The 25,589-nt window shown below is 45.8% G+C and overlaps 2 protein-coding genes across 7 annotated transcripts in view; one reads left to right on the forward strand and one right to left on the reverse strand.

The window, feature by feature from the left end:
- Positions 1-25,589, reverse strand: part of Fry (FRY microtubule binding protein) — a 394,509-nt gene that overhangs the window by 85,287 nt on the left and 283,633 nt on the right. For all 6 annotated transcript variants that reach the window (XM_076560830.1, XM_076560829.1, XM_076560825.1 and 3 more), the window contains 12 exons: positions 23,866-23,952; positions 19,063-19,322; positions 18,092-18,281; positions 17,441-17,565; positions 14,980-15,037; positions 13,694-13,785; positions 13,289-13,461; positions 7,053-7,213; positions 5,829-5,939; positions 4,194-4,348; positions 2,868-2,967; positions 2,450-2,621 (listed from right to left, as the gene is read on the reverse strand). In XM_076560830.1, coding sequence (XP_076416945.1) covers positions 2,450-2,621; positions 2,868-2,967; positions 4,194-4,348; positions 5,829-5,939; positions 7,053-7,213; positions 13,289-13,461; positions 13,694-13,785; positions 14,980-15,037; positions 17,441-17,565; positions 18,092-18,281; positions 19,063-19,322; positions 23,866-23,952 — 1,684 coding nt within the window. The remainder of the gene's footprint in view (positions 1-2,449; positions 2,622-2,867; positions 2,968-4,193; positions 4,349-5,828; positions 5,940-7,052; positions 7,214-13,288; positions 13,462-13,693; positions 13,786-14,979; positions 15,038-17,440; positions 17,566-18,091; positions 18,282-19,062; positions 19,323-23,865; positions 23,953-25,589) is intronic.
- LOC143270526 (uncharacterized) lies at positions 9,810-12,200 on the forward strand. Its single transcript, XM_076560831.1, has 2 exons — positions 9,810-10,660; positions 10,951-12,200. Exons 1-2 carry the CDS (start codon positions 10,496-10,498, stop codon positions 11,152-11,154), a joined length of 369 nt encoding a protein of 122 aa, XP_076416946.1. The 5' UTR covers positions 9,810-10,495; the 3' UTR covers positions 11,155-12,200.

The raw sequence follows: 25,589 nt of genomic DNA on the forward strand, positions 1-25,589 counted from the left end.
TCAAGGCCCCAATCCTGAGGACAACACCTATACAGCTCATTGAAGATGGGCGGAGATGTCGAGCCAGTGCCAACATAATGGCCTTCACCCCTGTGTCCAGGATCTTTGGAACATCTGCACACTATAAAAAGTCAAACATAAGCACCAGGCCAGCCACAAACCCTGTGTCTACAGTGGTGTCCTGACTGCAAGATATGCTAGGGCAATAGTGGCACAAAGCTTGTGGGAGCGACCAACCAACCAATAACTGATTGACTTTAGGCTTGCGCCATGAGATGGATCCCATGCCCAGTACTGCCTGGGTGACCAAGAACCTGAGACTAGATAGGTTCTAGTTCCAGAGATTTAGGGAAAAACCAAATAATAATGGTTTAAAAAAAAAAAAAGGAAAAAAAATGTAGTGATAAAATGACTTCTAATGATCTTCTGCTATACTCATAAATGAGTGGCTTGTTTAGCCATCCTAAGAGAAGCTTCCTCCTGTGGTGGACAGGAGTAAATACAGACACACGTGACCTTGGAACACTAAATGGGAGGTCTCCATCAAATCCCTCCCCTCGGAGCTCAGAGAACCTTCAGAAGATGAGGCGGGAAGAGCGTAAGAGCCAGAACGGATGCAGAACCCCAGGAGAGCAAGGTCCTCTAAACCAGCACGAACAAAGCTCAAACAGGGCCTGCACGGGGCTGTACTAGGTCCTCTGTCTATCATGGCTTCCAGTTCAGTGTCTTTGTGGGATTTGTCGATGATTTTCAAAGCCCTAGCAGCTTTCTGAGATGCCACTTTCCTCACAGGCTCTGAAAGGGGTCAAGGAGCACATACAGGAAATAGGTGGCTTTTCTGCACATCCATGGCCACGTCTGATGTGGTCACACTGACCTCTGTATAATTTCCCAGGACACTGCGCTGCTCTATTCCTCTGGAGCAGGGGCTCTCAACCTTCCTGATGCTGTGACCCTTTAACACAGTTCCTCACGTTGTGGTGACCCCCAACCATAACATTACATTCCTTGCTACTTCATATCTGTAATTTTGCTACTGTTACAAATTTATGAATTGTAATGTAAATATCTGTGTTGTTTTCTGATGATCTTAGGCAACCCATGAAAAGGTTGTTCAACCTCCAAAGGGGTCACAACCCACAGGTTGATAACCACTGCTCTAAACCAAGTCACATGTTATCCACCTGCCCGTCTGCCTGGTAACTTTCTTCTTTCTAACTGCAGCTCAGACATCAGCCTGTCTGGAAGGTCTTTCTGGTTCTTCCGGTTCAATAATCATGATGCACATGAGGGGTCCAGCAGAGAGCCTAGCACACTGTAGGTACCCAATACATGCAAGCCATTGTTATTATCAATCATTTCAGTACACTTTCGCAGAGATGCGTGAGTGGGAAATGCCGCACAGATGTGGTTGTGTAGCTGAAGAACCACAGTGCAGAGGCCAAGCTGGGTAAGGTGGGCAGAGGCAGGGGTGGCTGAGGAGGATTGGGGCTAAGGCACTTGGGGTGCAGGTGGAAGATGAGGTACATTCTGGGACAGAGTCTGCCTCTTGGTAAGGTGTCACATGAATTTAGGCAGCAAAAGCACCTTTTCAGAACCAATTCTTACAAAAGTTATTTGTGACAATTGCTGAGACAAATTATTTTTTAAAATATAACTATAATATATAAAATATAAGACTATATGATATCCAATATCATTACCAATTAAGTAAGTAATTAAGAGTTATTTTAAGTATATTTTCCATATAACATAATTTCTATGGGATATACATACATACTATACTATATATACATACATATATAATATATGCTATATATATGTATGTTTATTGACCTAAGAATCTTTTGCATTTGTCAAGTACATATTTATGGTTACATTGCTTTAACCAATAACATTATTTCTTGAGCTGGGGGGTGGTGGTACACACCTTTAATCCCAGCACTCGGGAGGCAGAGGCAGGTGGATCTCAGTGAGTTTGAAGCCTGCCTGGTCTACAAAGTGAGTTCCAGGATTGCCAGGACTATTATACAGAGAAACCGTGTCTCAAAAAACAAAAAAAAAATTTTTTTTTCTTGAGGGCCTGGAGAGATGGTTCAGTGGTTAAGCGCACTGGCTGCTCTTCCAGAGGACCTGGGTTTAAGTCCCAGCATCCACAGGGCAGCTCGTAACTGTTTGTAACTCCGGCCCCAGGGGATCTGACGCCCTCTTCTGGCCTCCATCAGCACTACACTCACATGGTGCAGAGACACACCATCAGGCAAACACCCATACACATAAAACACTCTTGAATTTGCTTCCGTACGTAGCTAGGTTGAGCCCTTAGCAATTCTGACCCACAAATTCAGCACCGATGTCTGACACTAAAACTACAATAGGCGCAAAAACGGAAAACTGCTTAGAGCGGGAGACAGGGGGACATAGGTCACGGCTGACGACCGGACGGTACCTGAGAAGAGAGGAAGAGTGAGCTCCGGGTACATCCGGGCCAGTTCACAGGACAGGAGGGCTAGAGACACGCTGTAGAGAGGCGGCAGCGGCCCGTGCGTTCCGTACAGAATGCTGCCAGGTCTTTGCTCGGCCACTTTTTTGGAGTGCACAAACAGCTTGGCTTCAAGGATCTGTGAGGAGTTAAGAAACCAGCTGAGAAAATGTGAGCTGCGCACCTCAGGAATATTTACATTTAACCAAGGTTGGTAGTACCGTGCGTGACAAATAGGTTTATCTTCACACAGCATCAGTTAACTGCTGTGTCTGGAGAACACGGTATGTGCATGCCTCCTCACTCTTCACACGACACACAGAAACAAATAAATGTGTTCTGAGCTCAAGGATGGAACGTTTGCACACGGGCGAATGATACATGCCTGCATGAGCTGCATGGAGACTTCGTAAATCTCTCTGTTGGTGTCAGAGGCCTTGAAGAGAACAAGGTTCAGCAGGGTCACTATGTCAAAGGGATAGTTCCTGGGAAAAAATAGTAAAACACACGGCATAGTGATAAGATGGACTGGCTGGTACGCTAGACAGACTGTCGCCTCTCAAAAGTCTAGGGTGGAGCACATCTTTAATCCCAGCACTCGGGAGGCAGAGGCAGGTGGATCTCTGTGAGTTCGAGGCCAGCCTGGGCTACCAAGTGAGTTCCAGGAAACGCACAAAGCTACACAGAGAACCCCTATCTCAAAAAACAAAAAACAAACAAACAAACAAAAAAAACCCAACCAAAAAGGCTAGGGCGGCGCATTGACTTGGGTCCTTGGAACTGACACTGCCCTGTCTTTTTTGGAAAGACTCCTTGATTTGTGGATTTTTATGTGTATCTGAGTGTATGTAAGTAAATCATATTCAAGTGCCCAAGGAGCTCAGAAGCATCCGATCACCTGGAGCTGGAGTTACAGAAGGCTGTGAACTCCATGACGTGGGCGCTGTGTACTGGATTCGGGTTGTCTGCAATGCTAGTACATGCTCTTAACTGTGGAGGTGCAGCATCAGTCTCTACAGGAAGCTTTTGGAGTGTAAACCCCAACTGTATTCTAGTCTCTCCCCTTTCCTAAATCGTATGCTCTCTCTTAGTTTATACAGCTCGGGGAGCTTAACTAGCTATGGCTTCATCACGCTTACTAAGGTGTCGTGCCCAACAGCTTCATGGACTCGCTTGTTATATAATAAGGACGGTGGTTTTAGAAGCATACTCTTTGGGTTGGTGTGTGGCTCAGTGGTGGGGGGCATTGTTAGCATGCTTGAGGCCCTGGGTTCAAATCAGCATGCTTCCAAATAAGTGTAATATTCAGAGTCTCAGGTACCACTCCTTTCCGATTTCTTTCTGAAGTTTTGAGCAGAGGGGATTTAAACAGCTCTGTGTCTCCTGGGTTTGATTTGGTGGGCAGCTGGTTAATGGGCTCACAGTTAACATGATCAGGACACTTGTCCACATGCCTTTAATTCCTTCAGTGTATCGTCTACGTTATTTTCAAGTTCTGATCTCACACTTCACTGTGACTGTCTGGGCCCTTCAAACACTGTGAGAACCATCTCCTGATCAAATGAAATTAGCGGTATCATGGAAACTTCTGGGCTCTCACAGGATCCACTCTGAAGATAATTACCCAGCAGTCAGTCAGCCGTTCCTCACATCGTGGAGAGCAAGCATCACCACGATTGCCACTAACCACTAATTCTGACAGTTCGCATACCTGTTTCCACACACGGTCGCTATGGCTTTGAAGCAGCCGGACGCAAGCTGGTAGGAACCTGTGTAGCATCGGTCGATGGCCCAGTTAAAAAGGTTTATTTGGTCAGGATTAAGTTCCAGTAGCAAGATGACAACTTCACAGCCAAGCTGATGAACCTGGGGACACGGAACAAGTCGGTTATTCCTGGTTCGTGAGAAAACAGTCCAGTGCAACACGTATGATCGACTGTGGTTAATATACGTGAACAGAAGTGGGTGAGAGCACTGTCTGGGGTGATCTTTGTTCCACACATTCTTCCTTAAGGGGACGCAATGGAGCGATGTCCACCAGGGTGCAGACTCCATCCTGCTAGGGGAAGGTAACACAGACTGCCACGGTGGAGACTCCATTCCCGTCAGAAGGGAATACTGCCTGCCTCTTTCTGAAGTCATCTTGGCAGTTGCAACCAGGTCAAAATGGAAGAACCTGGCTTATGTATTTGTTATATCAATAGTCTGAGTTTGAAATGCCCCCACAGGCTCATGTTTTGAATGCTCCAGCTGGGAGGACTATTTTGAGGCTGGGGAGCTTTTAGGAGGTGGGGCCTGGCCAGCAGAAGTCTGTTGCTAGGGGTGGGTCTTTGAAGGTTATACCTAATCCCGATTTTTGTCTGGCTCTCTCTGCCTGCCTCCAGGTCTATGTCACGGGAATAGTCTTAGTGCCATACTTGTGGCAGAGTCACGCTGGTGGCCATGCCTTCCCCACAGGACAGACTAAAATAATTTCTTTTTCTTCCTTAAAGTGTTTCTGTTTGGCATTTTGTCACAGGAATGGAAAAGTTACTAATGCAATGTTCATTATTATTAAAAATTTCCCCTAGTTAATTTCTGTCCTATTTTTTTTTCTGAGTTGGTTATTTCTTTTACTAATTTTTTTTTTTGATAAACAGGTCACAGGTTACCAGTCCTTTACACATTTATATTTTTTAATACATTTCATTTCAAGGAAGGCTTTATTTACAAATCACTAACTTAATATTTTCATTATGTTTCACTTAAAGAGGCTTTCTAGTTGTCATGGTTATTTACTTTGACTTACTGGCTATCTGGAAGTATGTATTTTTTAAAAGATTAATTTTCAGTTATATGTGTGTCTGTCTCTCTGTGCGTTTGTGTACATGCATATGGGTGATGGAGAAGGCCAAGAGGAGGACACTGGATTCCGTGGGGCAGGAGTTCCAGGTGGCGGTGAGCTGCCCAATGTGGGCCGTGGGGACTCAAGTCAGGTCCTCTGCAAGAGCAGCCAGCCCTGTCCAGTGCGGAACCGTCTCTCTCCAGCTTCCGGGGAGTACATTTTAATTATATTTAATTACTCATTACTAGTTTAATGATACCAAGACTAAAGAATGTAGTTTGTATTCAAATTATGTGAACTGTTTCGGGACTCACTTTATGACTCGGTTTGTGGTCAGTTTGGGTAAACAATGCTGTACTTTTGGGCCTGGCATGTCACAGCACGATGTACCTAAGTACACATCCGAACTCATGCAGCTGTGGGGGGGAGGGGGTGTGTGCACCATGCTTACGTTGCGGAAACTCAACCTGCGAAGAACGGCAAACAATGCTGAAAAGCAATATATTTCTGACTCATACTTACTCGTAAATCCTGACAGGCCAGAATATTGTCGAGCCACTTATACAGATAGCCATCCGGAGAGAGGCCGACATTGTCAAAAACAGGGCCACAGCACAGCACTGCTGACATGGCCTGGAATTAGAAACGGTGACACCTTGAGACGGAACCCGGAGCACCAGACAGAGCCGGTACCCAGCCGGCTTCAAAGAACTCGGCGGGCAGATCTGGGGGCTGCCTTTATTTTATCTCAGAAAGTCTCACTGTTTAGCCCAGGTTAGCCTTGAACTTGCAATCCTCCTGCCTCAGCTGCCCCAATGCTGGGATCCCAGGCGTGCACCACCAGGCCTGGATTGATGGCATCTCTTTAGTGACAGCTGTTCCTCCAGGGTTTTGAAAGTATGCCTTAGCAGAGTCAATCAAAATTCCTCCACCAGATTTCAATTTTAAAAACAAAAGTTAAAAAGCTATAGCTTCATGGATGTATGCATTTGTGGTTATAATGCATGTTGTAAAGAGAGAATAAAACAAAATGACTATTTTACATCAACTCAAATCAAATTTCCTTTAGTTGTTTCAAGTTAGTTAATTCTGCTTATAAGGTAAAGCTAGCTGTTTGTATTTTGCATAGTACTAAAATGCTTGTCATCCGTGATCCAAAGTTAAAAAAAAATTGAGAACATGAACTTTAGATCCTTTAGGGGAGGACAGTAGTGAATGGTAAGAGTAAGAAGAGGGGATTTTGACTAATCTGTCCTGCTTGGCAGGACAACTGACTGTCAGGGCAACCATGTCTAGGCACCCCATGAGTTGTACATAAGCGTCAGCCGATAACGTACGGTGTAGACGCCAGCTGATGCAGTTACAAGGACAGCTGACAGTTACTCCTCTCAAGGGCACTAGGCTGCAAGACCGCGACCCTCCACAGGCTAACATATGCCAACACTTGGTCCTCAGGTGGTGGCACTGTTGGTTGATTATGTTTTTCCCCCTCTTAGGTTGGAAGTTAATCAGTAACATTTAGCAACCTCAGGGGCAAATAGGCAAAACTGTTCTGTTCACACAGAGGAAACACTGGGTAAAAGCAGTAACTTGACAACATTTTGCAATTGTGAGCCCACCTGTGGGCATGTATCCATTTTTATTATATCTGTACGTTTATTTTATTGTATAATATTGACTATTATAGCTACTTTTAAGGCATGGCTGCTGGCTTAAAAAAGGAGACCCCTGATGCTGCGAACCAACCTTTAAGGCACAGTACTGGTATCTCGTGATCTGGTGGTTTCTGTCACTGTACCGATCCAGAGGTGTAAACATGATGCTGAAGGGGCCTGCCCACTGGCTGAACAAGATGAAGAGGTGGTGCCTCAGGCTTTGCTGGGGGAAGAGAAATCTCCTGTGGTGAACTAGAGAGAGCAACACAGAACCAGGGTCTGTTAGACGGAACGCAGTCGTAGCAACATTGAACATCATTCTCAAGTTGTGGGGAAAGGAAAAAGTTCCGCTTTTCCTAACGCTTTTTAAAAAAGATTTAAACTGTGTGTATATATGTTTTTCCATGGGTAGGCAGGTGTACATGAGCTCAGGTGCCTACAGAGGCCAGAAGAAAGTGTTGGATCATCTAAAACTGGAGTCCACGTGGATGGGAGCTGCCTGATACAGGGGCTGAGGACCAAACTTGGGTCCTTTGCCAGAGCAGTACTGATCCAATCTCTCCATCCTCCGAGGACTGACTATTCCTGTAAGTCAGCTGGGGCTAGAACCTGGGGCTTTGCGCATGCTCTAGAACTTTGCGCATGCTCAGCACAGGCTCTCCCAGTGAGTGACACCACCAGCCCCGTAACTCCCGCGATCCTTAGCTGCAGAAGCTTGGCTTTTTAAACACATTCAACACAAGCCTCCTTTCTGTGTGTACCCTTCACACTCAAAGTAGGAGGAGAGATGGACACCGGGACCTGCAGACACTCTAACTCAGTGGTCCTCAGCCTTCCTAACACTGTGACCCTTTAATACAGTTCCTCACGCTGTGCTGACCCCCAACCGTAAAATCATCTGGTTGCTACTCCATTCATAACTGTAATTTTGCTACTGTTATGAATCATAACGTATATATTGAAAGACCCCCGCTCCATTATGAGGACATGGGGCTTTGGGCCAATAAAATGCGCCCCCCCCCTATAACTTAGCCTAAGAAACGCCATTCTAAAGGAATCAGAAAAACAGGAGTTCACAGCCATAGCCAGCCACCCGGCCTTGACAGAGATAGCTATGGCCAGCCTTGAGAGAGATAACTGTGGTCGGCGGCCTTGAGAGAAAGACAGTTAAGTCAAATCAGGATATTTTATGGCTGGCCCCCTGGCCTTGAGGAATAAGCAGCTGGCCTGGACAAGGCCAAATCAGCCACACACATACGACCCCAAGTTCACCCTGGCCTTCTTTGAAACAACCAATAGGGACCCTGTAACTATGCTTCTCGCTTCTGTAACCGCGCCTCTGCCCCTGGGATCCCATAAAAAGTCCCCCTTGCCCTAGGAAGGCGCGCAAGTCCTCCAAGAGACTTCGCCCCAGGTACCTGGTCTAAATAAACCCTCTTGCTTTTGCATCTGATCTGTGGTTTCGGTGTGTTCCTTGGGTTTGGGGTCTCTCCCGGAGGAAGATCTCAGCCGGGGGTCTTTCATTTGGTGGCCCGTACGGGGATTGAGACCCCTCCCTGGAACCACCGACCCACCATCAGGAGGTAAGCCGGCCGGCCTTGGTTTATGTCATCCCTGTCCAGTCTGAGTGTTGTCTGTTTGTCTGAATGTTAAATGTTGTTTATTTGTCTCCGCGCCTGCGTCTGATAATCTGTCTGTGTCAGTGGATCTGAAAGAGGGGGCCGACGGGCCTGGACTTCGCCACTGAACCCTGGGAGACGTCCCAGGGGAATCTGGGAACCTGGAAGACGTTCCACAGTTCATCTGTAGTGCCCTCTGAGGCACGATCTGAAGACCCCTCTGGGGGCACGGTTTAAAGACCCCTCTGGGGGCACGGTTTTTCTGGTTTTGCTTTCGGTTTGGAACCGAAGCCGCGCAGCGAGTGTTAGTCTTATTTATATTGGTCTGTCGTTTTTTGTTTTCTGTTTAACCGTTCTCCTCCTAGAAACAGCCATAGGACAGACTGTCACCACCCCCTTGAGCCTCATGCTTAAACACTGGTCAGACGTAAAGACACGAGCCAACAACAAAGGAGTCGTAAAAAAAAAAAAATAGATCACTCTTTGCGAGGCCGATTGGGTTAAAATGAATATAGGATGGCCTCGTCAGAGAACCTTTAACCTCAGTCTTATTTCACAGGTGGAGGGAAAAATTTTTGCTTCCAGTCCCCATGGCCACCCGGACCAGGTCCCATACATTGCCATGTGGAGACTCCTGACAACAGAACCTCCCCCATGGGTTAAGCCGTTTCTCTTCCCCTCAGCCCCCCCCCCCCCCGACAGCGCCGGAGGGACCGGCGGCTCCTGCAGCGGCCCCCAAACAGCGGAGGATGAGGTTCCTGCTTCCTCCCCTATTGCCGGTCGCCTACGAGGAAGGCGGGACAAACCAGCGAAGGTAGGGAACACCTACGTCTCTATCGCCAGTTGCTCTTAGCGGGTCTCCAAGGGGCTCTAGACCCCCTACCGATTCGGCTCAGGTTACCAGAAAGAGACGCCGGCAGCGCGTTTTTAAAAAAAGACTTAGAGAGACACGGAGGGAGAAAAAAAACAAACAAACAAACAAAAAAAGTCCTGGCCACTGTAATGTCTCAGGGACAGGTCAGAGAGGGAGTTAGGAAGTTAGGACGGGAGATCAAAAAAAGAACACTGCTTGACAAAGACAAAGTGCTTACTGTAAACAGAGAGGACATTGGGCTCGTGACTGATCAAAAAAAAAAAAGCCTCAAGGGTCTCGGAGACCTAAGCCAAGGGTCCTCAATCTAGAGAATTAAAAAGGTCACGGCCAGGAGCCCCCCCCCCCGGCCTAAGATAACTCTCAAGATTGGGGGGCAGCCAATGACCTTCCTAGTGGACACCGGGGCTCAACATTCAGTCCTGACCCATACCGGAGGCTCTCTCAATGACCGCACAGCTTTGGTCCAGGGGGCCACAGGTAACAGGAGGTATCAAAGGACCACCGAAAAAAAAAAGGTTCAGCTGGCATCTGGACAGGACCCAAAGGGACCCCCCCTACAAGTCCTAGCCCTTTAAACTGTTCGTGGACGAAAACTCAGGCTTTGCAAAAGAAATGTTGGTACAGAGATTGGGGCCATAAAAGCCCGATAGCTACAGGATGGCCCCCTGTCTGCGTGGGGAAGCCGCCATTGCTGTTTTGCTCAAGGATGCAGGGAAACTGACTTTGGGACAGCCATTAACTGTGTTATCCTCCCATGCGGTGAAAGCTCTGGTCCAGCAGCCCCCAGATCGAGTGGTGTTCAGACCAGTTGTCTCCCTCAACCCCGCAACCCTGCTGCCTGGTACACGGATGGGAGCAGCTTCCTCCAAGAAGGAGAACGGAGGGCCGGAGCAGCCGTCACCACCGAATCGGAGATAGTTTGGACCTCACCACTGCCACCTGGAACATCGGCCCAAAAGACAGAGCTGATCGCGCTGACCCAGGCCCTCCGGATGATGAAAGCCCGGAGGACCAGGAACTAACAAAGAAAATGGGGGCAAAATGGAGCCCCGAGCGACAAGCTTACATCATAGATGGACAGAGGCCTTGCCTACCAAGAAAAAGACCGCTAACGTGGTAACCAAAAAACTCCTAGATGACATCTTTCCCAGGTATGAAATACCCCAGATATTGGGGTCAGACAATGGGCCCGCCTTCGTCTCCCAGGTAAGTCAGGAGGTGGCCAGGCTACTGGGGATCGATTGGAAACTTCATTGTGCATACAGCCCCCAGAGCTCAGGACAGGTAGAACGTGCAAATAAAACCATTAAGGAGACTTTAACCAAATTAACGCTTGCAACTGGCACTAGAGATTGGGTGCTCCTACTCCCCCTAGCCCTTTACCGAGCCCAGAATACTCCTAGGCCTCATGGCCTAACCCCGTTTGAGACCATATATGGGGCTCCCCCACCAATTGTAAATTTCCTTCACTCTGATATCTCCTCTTTTGCCACTAGCCCTACCCTAGAGGCACACCTCCAAGCCCTCCAATTGATGCAAAAGACGGTGTAAAAACCCCTGCCTGCCGGGAGCAACTGAACCGCCCGGTGGTGCCTCACCCATTCAAGATTGGGGACTCTGTCTGGGTCCGACGCCATCAATCTAGGAACCTAGAGCCGAGGTTGACGGGACAGCGGCTTGGGTCCACACGTCGCATGTAAAGGCTGCCAAGGAACCCGACGAAGCTGAGGGCACCGAGACATCTAGTTCAACGCTCTCCAAACCCACTAAAGATAAGACTCACCCGGGGGTCCCCTTGATCCCCCTAATAGTCCTCCTGACATAAGGAGGGACATCACCAGAGAGCCTGTTTCCCTGACGCTGGCCCTGTTACTGGAAAAAAATTACCATGGGCAGAATAGCTGCTGGGGTAGATACAAGACTGCAGCCCTTATAGAGACCGGCCAATTCGGACAGCTCCAAGTAGCCATGCTCAACAGAAATGATTTAAAAGATAGTTCCAAAGGTCACCATGGTTTACGACCCTTGTCTCCACCATTATGGGCCCCCTAATCGTCCTCCTGCTCATTTTATTGTTTGGGTCATATATCCTCAACAGATTGGTGCAATTCATCAAGGATAAGGTTTCTGTTGCCCAGGCTTTGATCCTAACCCAGCAATATCAGAGGCTCAGACAGTCAGAGATAGAGTTAACCCCTTATTCTCCATCCTAAAATGAAAGATTTCATTTGGTACAAAAGAAAATGGGGGAATGAAAGACCCCCGCTCCATTATGAGGACATGGGGCTTTGGGCCAATAAAATGCGCCCCCCCCCTATAACTTAGCCTAAGAAACGCCATTCTAAAGGAATCAGAAAAACAGGAGTTCACAGCCATAGCCAGCCACCCGGCCTTGACAGAGATAGCTATGGCCAGCCTTGAGAGAGATAACTGTGGTCGGCGGCCTTGAGAGAAAGACAGTTAAGTCAAATCAGGATATTTTATGGCTGGCCCCCTGGCCTTGAGGAATAAGCAGCTGGCCTGGACAAGGCCAAATCAGCCACACACATACGACCCCAAGTTCACCCTGGCCTTCTTTGAAACAACCAATAGGGACCCTGTAACTATGCTTCTCGCTTCTGTAACCGCGCCTCTGCCCCTGGGATCCCATAAAAAGTCCCCCTTGCCCTAGGAAGGCGCGCAAGTCCTCCAAGAGACTTCGCCCCAGGTACCTGGTCTAAATAAACCCTCTTGCTTTTGCATCTGATCTGTGGTTTCGGTGTGTTCCTTGGGTTTGGGGTCTCTCCCGGAGAAAGATCTCAGCCGGGGGTCTTTCAATATCAAATATACAAGATATCCGATACTTGACCCCAAAGCGGCCATGACCCACAGGTTGAGAACCACTGCTGTAACTGATCTTTCCACTTAACTTTTGTGTATATACAATGAATTTTTGTGACCACTGCTCCCTGTTATTAGGGAGAACATAGTGGAATATAATATATGCTATTTCAAAAACATGTATTTCACATTACTGAAGAAGTTAAGTTTAAATTGTAGTTTAAGGCCCTTAAAGATGTGGTGGACCAATACAGTCAATAACAACATCAAAACAACAAAAGACACATTAGCTGAGGTTTTTTTTTTTTTGGGGGGGGGCGCAGTTTTGAAACAGGGTTTCTCTGTGTAGCTTTGCGCCTTTCCTGGATCTCCCTCTGTAGACCAGGCTGGCCTCGAACTCACAGAGATCCGCCTGCCTCTGTCTCCCAAGTGCTGGGATTAAAGGCGTGCGCCACTACCGCCTGGCTAGCTGAGTTGTTTTTATACTTATATCCAAAATTTACAATCTGAGTAACTTTTATACCAAGTCAACCATCTACTTTGTTTCACATGCCTCTATCAGAATAAAAACATCTCTGTGTCCTGTGAGCTAGCCTTTGCCCGACGTAACGGATAAACCAAATATAAAAGGAATTCCGTGCTACAGAATCCTAGTTTCTGTTCTGATTGAAGGAAGGGGGCTGGAGTCAGGTTAACACCGGCAACAGGAGAAAATGAAGCTTGTGGGAAGGCTTCCTCTGAATTCCTTCCGTCAAAACACTGTCAATTCATTTGGGGACCAGGACCAAAGCCAAGACAGAAGTGACATTGCCCAATAACAAACGTGATTCTGACGGTTCCCTGGTGACTCCGCTAGGTTGAGGTGACCTTGTCTCACAGGTATTTCCAGTGTCTCAGAATAAACAAAGAAACCCCCTTAGGCCCTTAGGCAGCCCGTCGGGAATCAGGGAAGAGCAGTCACAAGGAAGGCAAACTCTTTCCCCAGCCCAAAGGTAGCGGGAAATGATGGATTACCTGGGACACATTGAATCAAGTTGGCAACCATGGCGCTAAAATGCGCTCGGATGTCTTTAAGAATTTCAACTTCTTTGTCATTTTCAGCTTCTAAGAGCATGCGGGTCAAGTCCACGTACTCCAAGAACAGCGCTCCGAGGGCTAAGGTGTCCCGCTCCAGGGCTCCGTTGGTGCTGGAGGAAGGGAAGGATGCCTTTAGACAGGTTACACAGCAGGGCAAAGGCCTCACGAAGACAGTACAAACGGTTGGCGTTCACACGGCAGATCTGGTCTCTATGTGCACCGTGAGCGCAGTACGGAAAAAGAGGGGCAGCCGAACAAAACCTTTGTCCAAACAATACATGTAAAGAACGAGAAGAAGCAGAGACTTCGGCAGGAGGAGGTCAGTTCAGCATTTGATCCCACCTGTCACTTATCACCCCAGCGTCTGCCAGAAGTTCGAATATCCGCAGCAGCTGCAGCCTCAGCAGGTCTCTCCGTTCTCGGCGTTTCTTGTTCTGCGTAGGAAGAGGCAATGCCACTTACGGTCAAGGGTACTGCAGTGTGAACCTTAGGGTGTAATTCGGTATTTTCAAGTTTTCTACGTAAGAGGGATGCATCGTTCCCTCTTCCTGGTCAGTAGAGACAAGGCCAGCTATCACAGGAAAACACCGTAAGTAAGCAGGACGAACATACGAGGTGGGAATGTTGAGTAGTGTGCCTCGTGTCCAGAGTGGCTGGAGAGGACAGAGGATTTTGTCACTCTCCACCGAGTCTGCTCAGCGAGCACACGCTATTCTTCAGGCTGCTAAATTTCTGCTAGTTCTTAAAACAACAACAACAACAAAAAAAAAAAAAAAAAAAACCCCAAACTTATTTTTATGTGTATGAGTGTTTTGCCTATATGTATATATGTGTACCCGGTGTGTGCGGTGTCCATGGAAGCCAGAAGAGGGCATCAGATTCCCTGGAACTGAAGGTATAGATGGTTGTGAGTGACCTTGGCCCTCTGGAAGAGCATCCAGTGCTCTCAGGAGCAGAGCTGTGTCCTTAGCCTCAGATTTCTGCCTTTTCTTGTATCACATCTATGGGAAGCTTCTTTTTCAATCTTACTATTTTTCAGTCTTGGTGCATTGTAAGTAAATTCTGGGATGGATTCATTCTGGGGGAAATAACATTGAGGAGTATATCATAAGCTAAATGAGACACAGTATTCTTGGCCATTGATTCCTGGGTTTTGCTGTTGTTTTGTTTGTCTGTTTGTTTGTTTTTCCAGACAAGGTCTCTGTGTAGCCCTGGCCATCTTGGAACTCACTCTGTAGCCCAGGCTGGCCTGGAACTCACAGAGATCCGCCTGCTCTGCCTCTCAAGTGCTGGGATCAAAGGCGTGCGCCACCACCACACCTGGCTCTGGTTTGTCAATAATGGTGACAACAAAACCAAGCGAACTAAAAAACAAAATTAAATTTTGACTTAAACTTTTGTAAAAGAATAGAAACACATCTCCATGTTATGTATTTGTGCATTTAGAAAAGAAAATTCTTTGAAATCTGAATTACTTAACTATTGAAAATGACAAAATCCAGTGTACTGGGGTTCCTGTGAGAAGCAGGGTAGGGTGTTTGTATTCTTTAGGGGATGATAAAGGGGACCTAAGGTTCATACCACTGTCCAAATGAGTCAGGCCTTCATGATGGGACTCCAAACCTTACCTCTGGCCTCCTCTCCAGAGCCTCCTTCATTAACGGATGGAGTTCTTCGACCAGTTCTCTACAGAGGGAAAAGATTGTCGTGGATATAAAACTCATCACCAACATATCCATTCCAGCATAAATACATAATTATGTCACTTGGCTGCCATTCAAAATTCCCGTGACATCTCTGTGGGTGTTATTCTATACAGACGATATCTACCTCTGTGCTGCACATGTGGATTGGAGAACACCCTATCTGAACAATAAAACAGCATTTCCCAAGTCCTTACTAAATCCAGGGCACTTCAGGACTGGCTATGAAATTGAAAATGAAGAAAATTGAGTCTGTGTCCTTAAAAACACCTTTTGGTCCAATCAAAAGGAAACAGTGAGTTGATATTGAACTATCTTGGGGACCCATGCTCAGGATCCACATAATGGGTTTAAAACATGAAACCTCTATTTCAGAGCCAAGCTTACCCTTGCATTATATGACAGACACAAATTATAGCAAGAGATAAAATAGTGCAGTTTTCATTAAAACCTTTCATGTGCAGTAAAAATATATTGATTAATAGATATCTTATTAATTTCTCTGTGTTATACATGCATACACCTATACATTATACGTATTTTATATGTGTATTTTGTTATACATATATATGCATTATACACACCCACAAACACACACAGATATATGTATGTATCTCATCTGCCCTCTCAAGTCTCTAATTATTGTTTGTTTTGTTATGAATTGTCTTTTTTTGGAAATTATTTCTGAATTGCCGTGTTAAAATAGACACAAGATGTAGCTTGCAGCTAGACAAGTTTGGAAGCTGCATGCTTTCCTCATGGACACCAAGCATCACCCTCCAGAGAGTCAGAAAGGCTGTGAGAATCCACAGCACTCTGCACTGAGAGGAAAATCTGAGGCTTAGTCTCATCGCTCAGATAAAGACAGAATTTCTTCATCACAGAGTCCCATTTATAATGTATAATGTTAGTGACATTAAAATATAATATCAAAGGATAATATATTGGTAGAATGATATGGTAACACTAATAATATTAATATTAATAATTATTAATAACCCTCTCCTACTTATCAGCTATTTACCAAATATTTTCCTATGTGAATATATATCTAATATATCCTCTTAGCAGATTATGGGGCAGATTCCATTATATCAAATCTGTTTAAAATAAAAAAAATTTAATTTTACTTCTGTGTGTCTGGGGTACAGGCTGCACACCACATGCATGCAGTACTCATGGAGGCTAGAAGAGGGCAGTGGGAACTGAACCTAGGTCCTCTATAAGGGCAGCCAGTGCTCTTAACTAACACTGAGCTATTGGTCCAGATGCTCAGCTTGTTTTATTAGTGAGATTTTTATTAGAGTTGTTGTACTAATCTTGCAGCTGGGCAAACTGAGGCTCACAGAGCCTGTTCAGACTCCTGTGACTGGTTAGCTGAAGGGTAGCGTCTACCTCCAGGAATACAGAGAGAGGGTAAGCTGTGCTCAGGGACTTGGCAGTTCTTTGGGAAAGATCACTGACTGATTTCAGGAATTGTGAGGGTTTTTTTTTTTTGTGTGTGTGTGTGTGTGTTTTTTTGTGGGGGGGTTCGAGACAGGATTTCTCTGTGAAACAGTCCTGGCTGTCCTGGAACTCACTCTGTAGACCAGGTTGGCCTCGAACTCACAGAGATCCGCCTGCCTCTGCCTCCTGTGTGCTGGGATTAAAGGTGTGCGCCACCACTGCCCGTCGTGAGTTATCTTTTTAAAGCTAACCTAACTAATTAATAACTGGCTAAATGCTGGTGAATTGGTGCTCTAGTAATGAGAACTTGTAATTTTTACTTATTGTTCAGGGTGAGATGTTCGAAGAGTCCTCTTTTCTCACTGCATGGGAGCTTTTGTTTAATAAATGTTACCTTCATTCTGATTTGTTTATGTCTCGGCTAATCACCAGAATTGGTGTGCATCAACATTTCATGATGTCTCTTTCAGAAGCTTTGACACCGCCCCAAGTATCTGACCGTAAGATCACAAAGCCGGTTTGATTGAGGTACAAAACAAGCTTTACAGAAAGATGGTTCGTGCTAATTGAGCCCGCCCAGTGGGTTCCATTCGTGTGCCACCTTTGAGTCTGTGGTCGGAATGGCAGGAAATCACACACTGCCCTTCTTTTGGGTTGCAGCCTCACAAAGTCTGGCTAACTGGGGATGGACAGGGAGTTATCTTCACTTACATTTACCTAAGACAAAGAAGCTTGGCAAGTGAAATAAAATTTGAGAGATAAAATCAAAGCTGGAAAAGGAAGGCCGCTTACCTTCAAACAACGGCATGAAGGACACCATGCACAGCCCGTCACCACTCCAGACGCCAGCTGGCATCTGTCACCCCCAAGCTTGACTTAAGAGATAACCGTAACCGCAGCAACACGTATGATTTAGAAGAACGTACTGTGGCAACCATACCTGAAAACAAGGGAATTTGTTCTTCCAAATCCTAGAACAAGCGACTCTGTGATCTCGATGCTCTCCAGCCTCATCAAAGGCACCAATTGCTTCAGCAGGACGCCCACTGACGGTGTGCCGATGGCCTGAAACAAGGTGACTTGACGTGACAAAGAGAACATGCAACCGACTGAGTGACATCCCAAGGTACTGCCACCACTTCAGGAAAAAACCCACATATTTAATGCAGTACAATTTAAGTATTTCCTACCTGGGATCCGAGTCCTAAAGAAAAATCTGACCTTTTCTTTTAAACTATGTAAGTCAACAAAACTATCTTTAATTGGCTAGAGTTGTGGTTTTCTGGTGTTCAGTCCATGAAGAGGGAAAGAGGGCATGGAGGAGACAAGCCCAACCTCAAGGCACTGACAAATGCAAGGTTCCCTAGAGCAAGCTTCCCAGTCTTCTATTCTTCCATTCCACCCTCACAGGGGAGCAATAAATTATTCACAGAGATGCTTAATGGGATCTGGAAATGTGTCGGAAGAAAATCCGATTCCCTGCTATTCCAGATGGCAGGCGCAGTGCCTTTTGTACTGGGAACGCTAGACAAGTGAGCTAAAAAAAAAAAAAAACCTTACAGAAGAATTCCTCTGAAGCATGTCATGTCACCTTGTTATCGTAGCTCACTGTACCATCAGGGGTCGTGGCCATGATCTCTGGAGTGGACGCTCGTAAGTGTCCTGGGCTCATAATACTGGGTTTGGCAACTCCAAAACAGAGAATGAGGTAATTTCTCCACAAGGTAACGTAGTTGTCTCCGCTGCCTGCGGTGCTGGTTTTCTTGGCATTGATTGGGCTGCTACAGACAGAGACAAAAACAGAGGGAAAACTCAATCCCTGGTTTTATTGTTTGATTTTTAGTTATTTTATTTTTAATCATGTGTGTGTGTGTATGTGTGTGTGTGTGTGTGTGTGTGTGTGTGTGTATACACACATAAGTGTCAGTGCCTAAGGAGACCAGAAGAGGGCATCAGATACCTCGGAGCTGGAGTTACAGAGGGTTGTGGGCCGTTCAGCCCACTGAAGGTGGGTGCTGGAACTGAACTCCGGTCCTCTGCAAGATCAGTGTGTACAGCTTAACCACTGAGGCGTCTCTTCAGCCCTGTTTCTTGATTTTGAATATGAATTCTTGGGGCTCTAGCTGAGATAGGATCTCACTCTATAGGCCTGGCTGGCCTTGAACTGTGGCAATCCTTTTATGCCAGTCTCCTGAGTGCTAGGATTGTAGGCATAGACTACCAACCCAGGCTGTAAATATCACTTGCTAAATAAATACTGTTAGGAGGGCTCAAACGATTAGGTAGCTGTCCCTCAAGGAAGAGAGGATGGACAGAAGAATTTTAAAGGTCTCAGTATTAAGAGTCAAGTTTCCTACACTAGTATACGTAAGTCATACAGATTATCAAAGCAAAACCAACCCTTGCTCTAGAGAGGGTATTATTTTAATCTCTACCATACATTAAGAATTCTAGAGTAGGAAATTAAAAAATTAGAGAAGACTGTGATAGTCCAACCTCTTACAGGAAGTGAAAATTTGAGAGAAGTAATGATAAAGCCAGGGAAACACACGGACACCTTACTTTGGGTCCACCAGCGGCATCACGGACTGCAGCCGGGTGAAGGCGTAAGGCCAGGCATAGCTGAGGGCCGTGGGGCAGTGTTTGGGCAAGTTCTCCTGGCGCAGGAAGCTGAAGAGGCAGAGGACCCAGGGGTCTTTGACAGACTGTGCGAAGATCCAGACGTGGGAAGGGCTCTTCACGTCGTAATGGCTGTTCACCAGGACGGCATTCCATTCCACCAGCCACTGTAGATCCACGTTGTGGGTAAGTGGTAGTGTTGCCTGTGGGCAAAGAAGCAGGTGGTCAGCGGTAGACAGGCAGGCTCAGCCACAGTGCCTGTCCTGACCTCTGAGGCCATGGGCCAGCTTTGGATCTGCAACACCCATCCTACACCCATCCCACACAACGCCTGAGTGAGTCAGGTGAGTCCCTCTGCCAGTCTGCAGTGTGAAGTTCAATGCTTATAGTATGCTGTGGGATGTTAATGTATGTCCTGTGGGAGCCCTTCTTGGGTTCCTTGTGGCGTTACCCAGCAGGTTTGCATAGAGGATGATTAGGACCATGGGCCTGAGTGCAGGTGTATGAGATGGTCTGCACTTGGCTGTACTGGGGGATGGTCTGTATGTCAAGTTGCTCTGATTGGTCAATAAATAAAACCTGATTGATCGTGGCTAGGCAGGAAGTATAGGCGGGACTAACAGAGGAGAAATAAAAGAACAGGAAGGCAGAAGGAGACGCTGCCAGCCACTGCCAGGATAAGCAGCATGTGAAGATGCTGGTAAGCCACGAGCCACGTGGCAAGGTATAGATTTGTAGAAATGCGTTACTTTAAGATATAAGAACAGGGCCCGGCGTTGGTGGCGCACGCCTTTAATCCCAGCACTCGGGAGGCAGAGCCAGGCGGATCTCTGTGAGTTCGAGGCCAGCCTGGGCTACCAAGTGAGCTCCAGGAAAGGCGCAAAGCTACACAGAGAAACCCTGTCTCGAAAAAACCAAAAAAAAAAAAAAAGATATAAGAACAGTTAACAAGAAGCCTGCCACAGCCATACAGTTTGTAAGCAATATAAGTCTCTGTGTTTACTTGGTTGGGTCTGAGCGGCTGTGGGACTGGCGGGTGACAGAGATTTGTCCTGACTGTGGGCAAGGCCGGAAAACTCTAGCTACAATAGTAATTTATTTTTTATTGCTGGTTTTTGAGACATGGTCCCACTAGGTAGTTCTTATTGGTCTGAAACTTGCTATGTAAACTAGGCTGGCCTTGAGCCCAGAGAGATCTGCCTGCCTCTGATTCCCAGGTGCTGGGGTTAAAGGCCTGTGCCACCACGCCCAACTACAGTCAGATTCTTAAGTTTTGATGTCACATAAACACTGTGTATGAGCACACAGAAGCTGTTAACAAACATTTGTGTGACAATACATGATATTAGTTCATTTAAACTTTACCACAGATTTATAGTTTTTTAAATTTATTTTTATGTATATGAATGTTATACCTGCATGCATGCGTGTGTACCACATCTGTGCCTGCTGCCTGTGGCAGTCAGAAGAGGGCAATGGATTTCTAGGCACTAGAGTTACAGGTGGTTGTGAGCCACCACGTGGGTGCTGAGAATCCAAACTTTGGTCTTCTTGAAGAAACAAGTGTTCTTAATCACTGAGCCATCTCCCCAGTCCCAGATTTACAATTCTAAAACCCTGAAGAACTATTCAAGTGTGGATTCCTAAGTGTGGATTCATTCCTGTGATTTGTTTGTGTGGATGTGTGCATGGTGTTTTTCATCTTTATTTAGAACGAAGCATCTTGCCTGTGGTTTGGAGAGACAGCCGTCAACACTGGCCCTTTTCTGAAGAGCATTCTCCACATGATTTCTGAGATGAGAGACCTGCTTAATCTTTTACTCTATCAACCCAATGTATTTCAAAACTTCTTTAAAGATAAAGATATGTATGTATTGATAAGTTCCTACATTTTATTCTCTTTTAAGTATCCACATCAATATTTAGGCAATACCAATTTTTGATTTATTTATTTTTATTTTATATGCATTGGTGTTTTGCCATAGGTTATTAGGTCCCCTGGAACTGAAATTACAGACAGTTGTGAGCTGCTACGGGGGTCCTGGGAATTGAACTCCAGTCCCCTGGGAGAGTAGTCAATGCTCTTAACCACCGAGCCATCTCTCCAGCCCTGGAAATACCAGTTTTTAAATAACATATCTACTGTTCCAAGGGTGGGGAAGCTTACCTTTTTGGGAGGCCTTTATAAAGTGATGTTTCATCTGTTGGGGCCATGAACTCCCCTGGATAAATGCTACAGATCTGGCCTTCATATATTTATTGCTGGGCTAGAGGGGGTGGAACTGGATCTTTAGAGTTAGAGGAACGAGACCCTGTCAAGTGCTCCGCCTAAAACCCGTGTTCTGGGGAAATCACCGAATCCAGACTGTCTGCCTCCTTCACTTGTGACTAAGCGATTGTAACTGATCTCTCCTAATATTGTTTTGTGAATCACATGATACAATGGACATAGAGACACAACACTGCCACTCCTTCCTCTTCTGAAGTTCAGGATGCTAACCTGGTGACTCCTGCTTAAGATCGTATTCTAGCAAATATAGAAGGAAATCATGTATGTGGTGATATTGTGTCCCCCAATATATTATGCACCATAATAAACTTATCTGGGGTCAGAGGACAGAGCCAGCCACTAGATAGACATAGAGTCCAGAAAATGGTGGCACACACATCTTTAATCCTAGCATTCCAGAGGCAGAGATCCATCTGGATCTCTGTGAGTTCAAGGCCACACTGGGAACAGAGCCAGGCATGCTGGCTCACACCTTTGACCCCAGCACTTGAGATCTCATGTCTTTTCTTGGGAAAGACACACTCCTTTAATCCCAGGACTTGAGATCTCCTGTCTTGCTTGGGAAAGACACACTCCTTTAATCCCAGGAAGTGATGGCAGGAAGCAGAAAGGTATATAAGGTGTGAGGACCAGGAACTAGAGGCTTTTTAGCTTGTAGGCTTTTAGCAGCAGTTCAGCTGAGATCCATTTGGGTGAGGTCCCAGAAACTTTCAGTCTGAGAAAACAGGATCAGCTGAGGAGTTGGCGAGGTGAGGTTGGCTGTGGCTTGTTCTGCTTCTCTGGTCTTTCAGAATTCACCCCCATACCTGGCTACGGTTATTTCATTTATAAGACCATTTAGCAATTCAGCTACACGTGTGAATAGATATAATGATTATCTACAGAAGAGGAGATAGGCATGTCTAAGAATAACCAGTCCATCTCATGTTCAAATAACTGTAACGTAAGAGAATGCATGCTTCTTTACTCTGCCTGTTCTGGTCTGCAGTACCTGGTTGGTAGTTTTAGTAATTATCATAATTATTATTGCCCAAAACTAGCACTTCATGTTCAGTGTCAGGGAAGGCTATGAGAAGCTCACAGATTCCCTCCAACAGTGCAGACATTTGCATATGTGGGAGGCATCTCTGCCAGGCATGAACTACACGTGTTCTCCAGGCACCCCGGGTTCCCCTGCCTATCCATGGAGCTGAAATGGACCTAGGTCCATTCACTCTTTTGAAAGATGGACATCTAAAATTAGCTTCGGTTTTCCTTCTGCTTTCTCAGGGCATTGAAAAGCACCATGATGCTTTTCCAATGAAGACAGTGTTTGTAGAGCAGGTAGGGCTCTGCTGGAGTCTGGGCCAAGACAGGGCGCAGGTGAGCCCTTCGGTATGACTGTGGGTGCCCATCCCTCACAACAACAGGAGGAGCATACTCAATGTCCCGTGTGCAACCAACTAGTGTGCCCTGAGCTCACCCCCAGCCCTTTCCCTCTTAATATTTTTGCGTTCTAATAACTGTGAGGGTCAAAGGCAATAAAAATGGAGCCATCTTGCAAACTATCAAGTAAGGCAGAAGTAGGATTTACATATCAGACTACTGTAATAAAAAATGTTGGGTACAAAATGAAACAAAGATTAATTTTTTTTTTTTTTGTTTTTTTGAGACAGGGTTTCTCTGTGTAGCTTTGCGCCTTTCCTGGAACTCAACTTGGTAGACCAGGCTGGCCTCGAACTCACAGAGATCCGCCTGGCTCTGCCTCCCAAGTGCTGGGATTAAAGGCGTGCGCCACCACCGCCTGGCAAGATTAAATATTAAAGACAATAATTAAGGCAAGTTAATTTTCTATAAAAATCCAGAGTAAGCCAGGCGGTAGAGGCACACACCTTTAATGTCAGCACTTAGGAGGCAGAGGCAGGCAGATCTTTGTGAGTTCAAGGCCAGCCTGGTCTACAGAGCGAGATCCAGGAAAGGCGCAAAGCTACACAGAGAAACCCTGTCCAGAATAATTTTTCTTGAATTTGAAGTTTTAAAAAACTATTAACTATATTTCTTTTTTTTTTTTTTTTGTTTTTTTTTTTTTTTTTTTTTTTTTGTTTTTTCGAGACAGGGTTTCTCTGTGTAGCTTTGCGCCTTTCCTGGAGCTCACTTGGTAGCCCAGGCTGGCCTCGAACTCACAGAGATCCACCTGGCTCTGCCTCCCGAGTGCTGGGATTAAAGGCGTGCGCCACCACCGCCCGGCAAAAAACTATTAACTGTATTTCTAAGGCTCAAATTTTCTTTGGAATTTTTTTTTTCCAGACGTGTCCTGTGTAATTATCTAAAAAGCTAATCTTGTTTTCCTAGTTATCTCTGCCTCAGGTTATTAGTCTGCTAAGAACCTTATGCTTCCACACATAGTTATGTTTTAGAGACAGGCTCAGAACTTACATTTGACAACAGATAGCATTTGGGACCACATGTTTACTTACCGAATCTGAAACTGCCACATGAATGAAACTTTCAAGAATGGAAGAACTTAGTTGATCCATGACATCAATCATCGGCCTGTCATCGTCCTGTACAAAGGAGGAGTCAGTTACACCCCTGGGAAATGCATGCTTTCCTCCCGTCCCACAGCCTTCAGCCCAGGACGTGGAGCAGAGCAGCCTGCCAGATAGCGATAAAGGTTTTCTCAGAGAGATGTGAGTGTCACCAAAGGCAAGGCAGGAACTAAAACCCCGTGGTCCTGAGGATACACAGGCTTACAATTCCAGCACAAGATAATTAAAGCTCCAGTTTCAAAGATTCTCACATACTTGAGAGTCTAAATAGCAGGGTTGTATACTGGTCACAGAGGCAGGCATTCATGCCTCTGTGATAAACTTAAGGAACAGAAACCCTGCAGGAACATGCTCCTTATTTGAGATTACTGGCTCACCAGGATAGCTGATAACGTGGACTGTGACTGACTGTTAGTCCCCAAGAAAATGTATTATAGACAGACCCCCCCGCATCCTGAACTACCCACAGACTGCACAACTCTGCCTTTTATCTTGGGAGGACATGCTTTCCCATCATCATTGAAATTAAGCTGTTTGGTTTGGCATCGTGATGTTTTAAAGAAGATGTGCTACTTTTCCTATTTATTCTCTAGTGTATATGTAGCATCTTCTTAATTAGATGTATGTTGAACACTGAGAAAAATGTTACTAAGTTAATTAATTAACCCTAACTAAATTAATCTTAAAACTCTTAGTAAAGTAGGATCATTCAGTAAATTAGAAATGGTCTCTTGAGTCACTGTCAGAATACATGATTTGCCTCCAGTAGATTAAGAATGTTACTATGCCCAGGAAATTGCAACAATATGGTCACATAATGACAATACCAGTTGGTAGTCCAATGTGGGTGGGAGAAGTCCTACAAGGCCCCACCCCAAGATGGACAGCTACAGGCAGCTAATGGCTGCTGAGAAAGAATTAGTCTTCTCCGTGGACAAGCCTCCGACAGGTTATCTGTTCCTAAGTGGGGAGCCCTAAACACACATCTGTATGAGCAACACCAAGCAGACTCCGCAGGTTATATTTATACACAATATATATGCAACAGTAATAAAGAGGAGCTAAGGAAATCGAGGAGGGCGCGGGAGGGGTTGAAGAGGGGAGAGCATTGTGTGGAAATGATACAAATGCAGTGTGAAATGCTCAAAAAAAGTTTTTTTTTTTTTAAAAAAAGGCTATTATGGGGGCTGCAGAGGTGGCTCAGGACAGAGGACCAGGGTTCGGTTCCCAACACCCACAGGGCAGCTCACAACTGTCTGCAACTCCAGTTCCAGCAGGTTTAATGACTTCTTCTGGCTTGCAAGGACCCTGCATGCACATGGTGCACATAGATGCAGGGAAAATACTCATACACATGAAATAACAATAAATAAAACCTTAAAAAACAGTTAATAGGATTTTTAAAAGAATTCTATTATAGCCTGGGAATGGTGGTGCATGCCTTTAATCCCAGAATTTAGGAGGCTGAGGCAGACAGAGCTCTGTGAGTTCAAGGCCTGCTGGGTCCACAGAGTTCCAGACCCTGCCTCAAACAAAATAAAGCAAAAAAAAAAAAAGTTGCTACCTAATTAAAACCCAACGATGCATCAACAATGAAGTCTTGGTGCTACACATGTTCCATATAGACAATAGCAATGTGTTATTTCTACTTT

This window comes from Peromyscus maniculatus, chromosome 23 (genome assembly GCF_049852395.1).
Source record: "Peromyscus maniculatus bairdii isolate BWxNUB_F1_BW_parent chromosome 23, HU_Pman_BW_mat_3.1, whole genome shotgun sequence".
NCBI classification, from domain to species: Eukaryota; Metazoa; Chordata; class Mammalia; order Rodentia; family Cricetidae; genus Peromyscus; species Peromyscus maniculatus.

What these genes read in the sequence shown, in the direction of transcription:
- LOC143270526 (XM_076560831.1), top strand. Translation starts at nt 10,496, where the DNA reads ATGGAGCCCCGAGCGACAAGCTTACATCATAGATGGACAGAGGCCTTG. An exon ending in GGCCCGCCTTCGTCTCCCAG is followed by an intron (nt 10,661 to 10,950) that starts GTAAGTCAGGAG and finishes TTTTGCCACTAG; the next exon opens with CCCTACCCTAGAGGCACACC.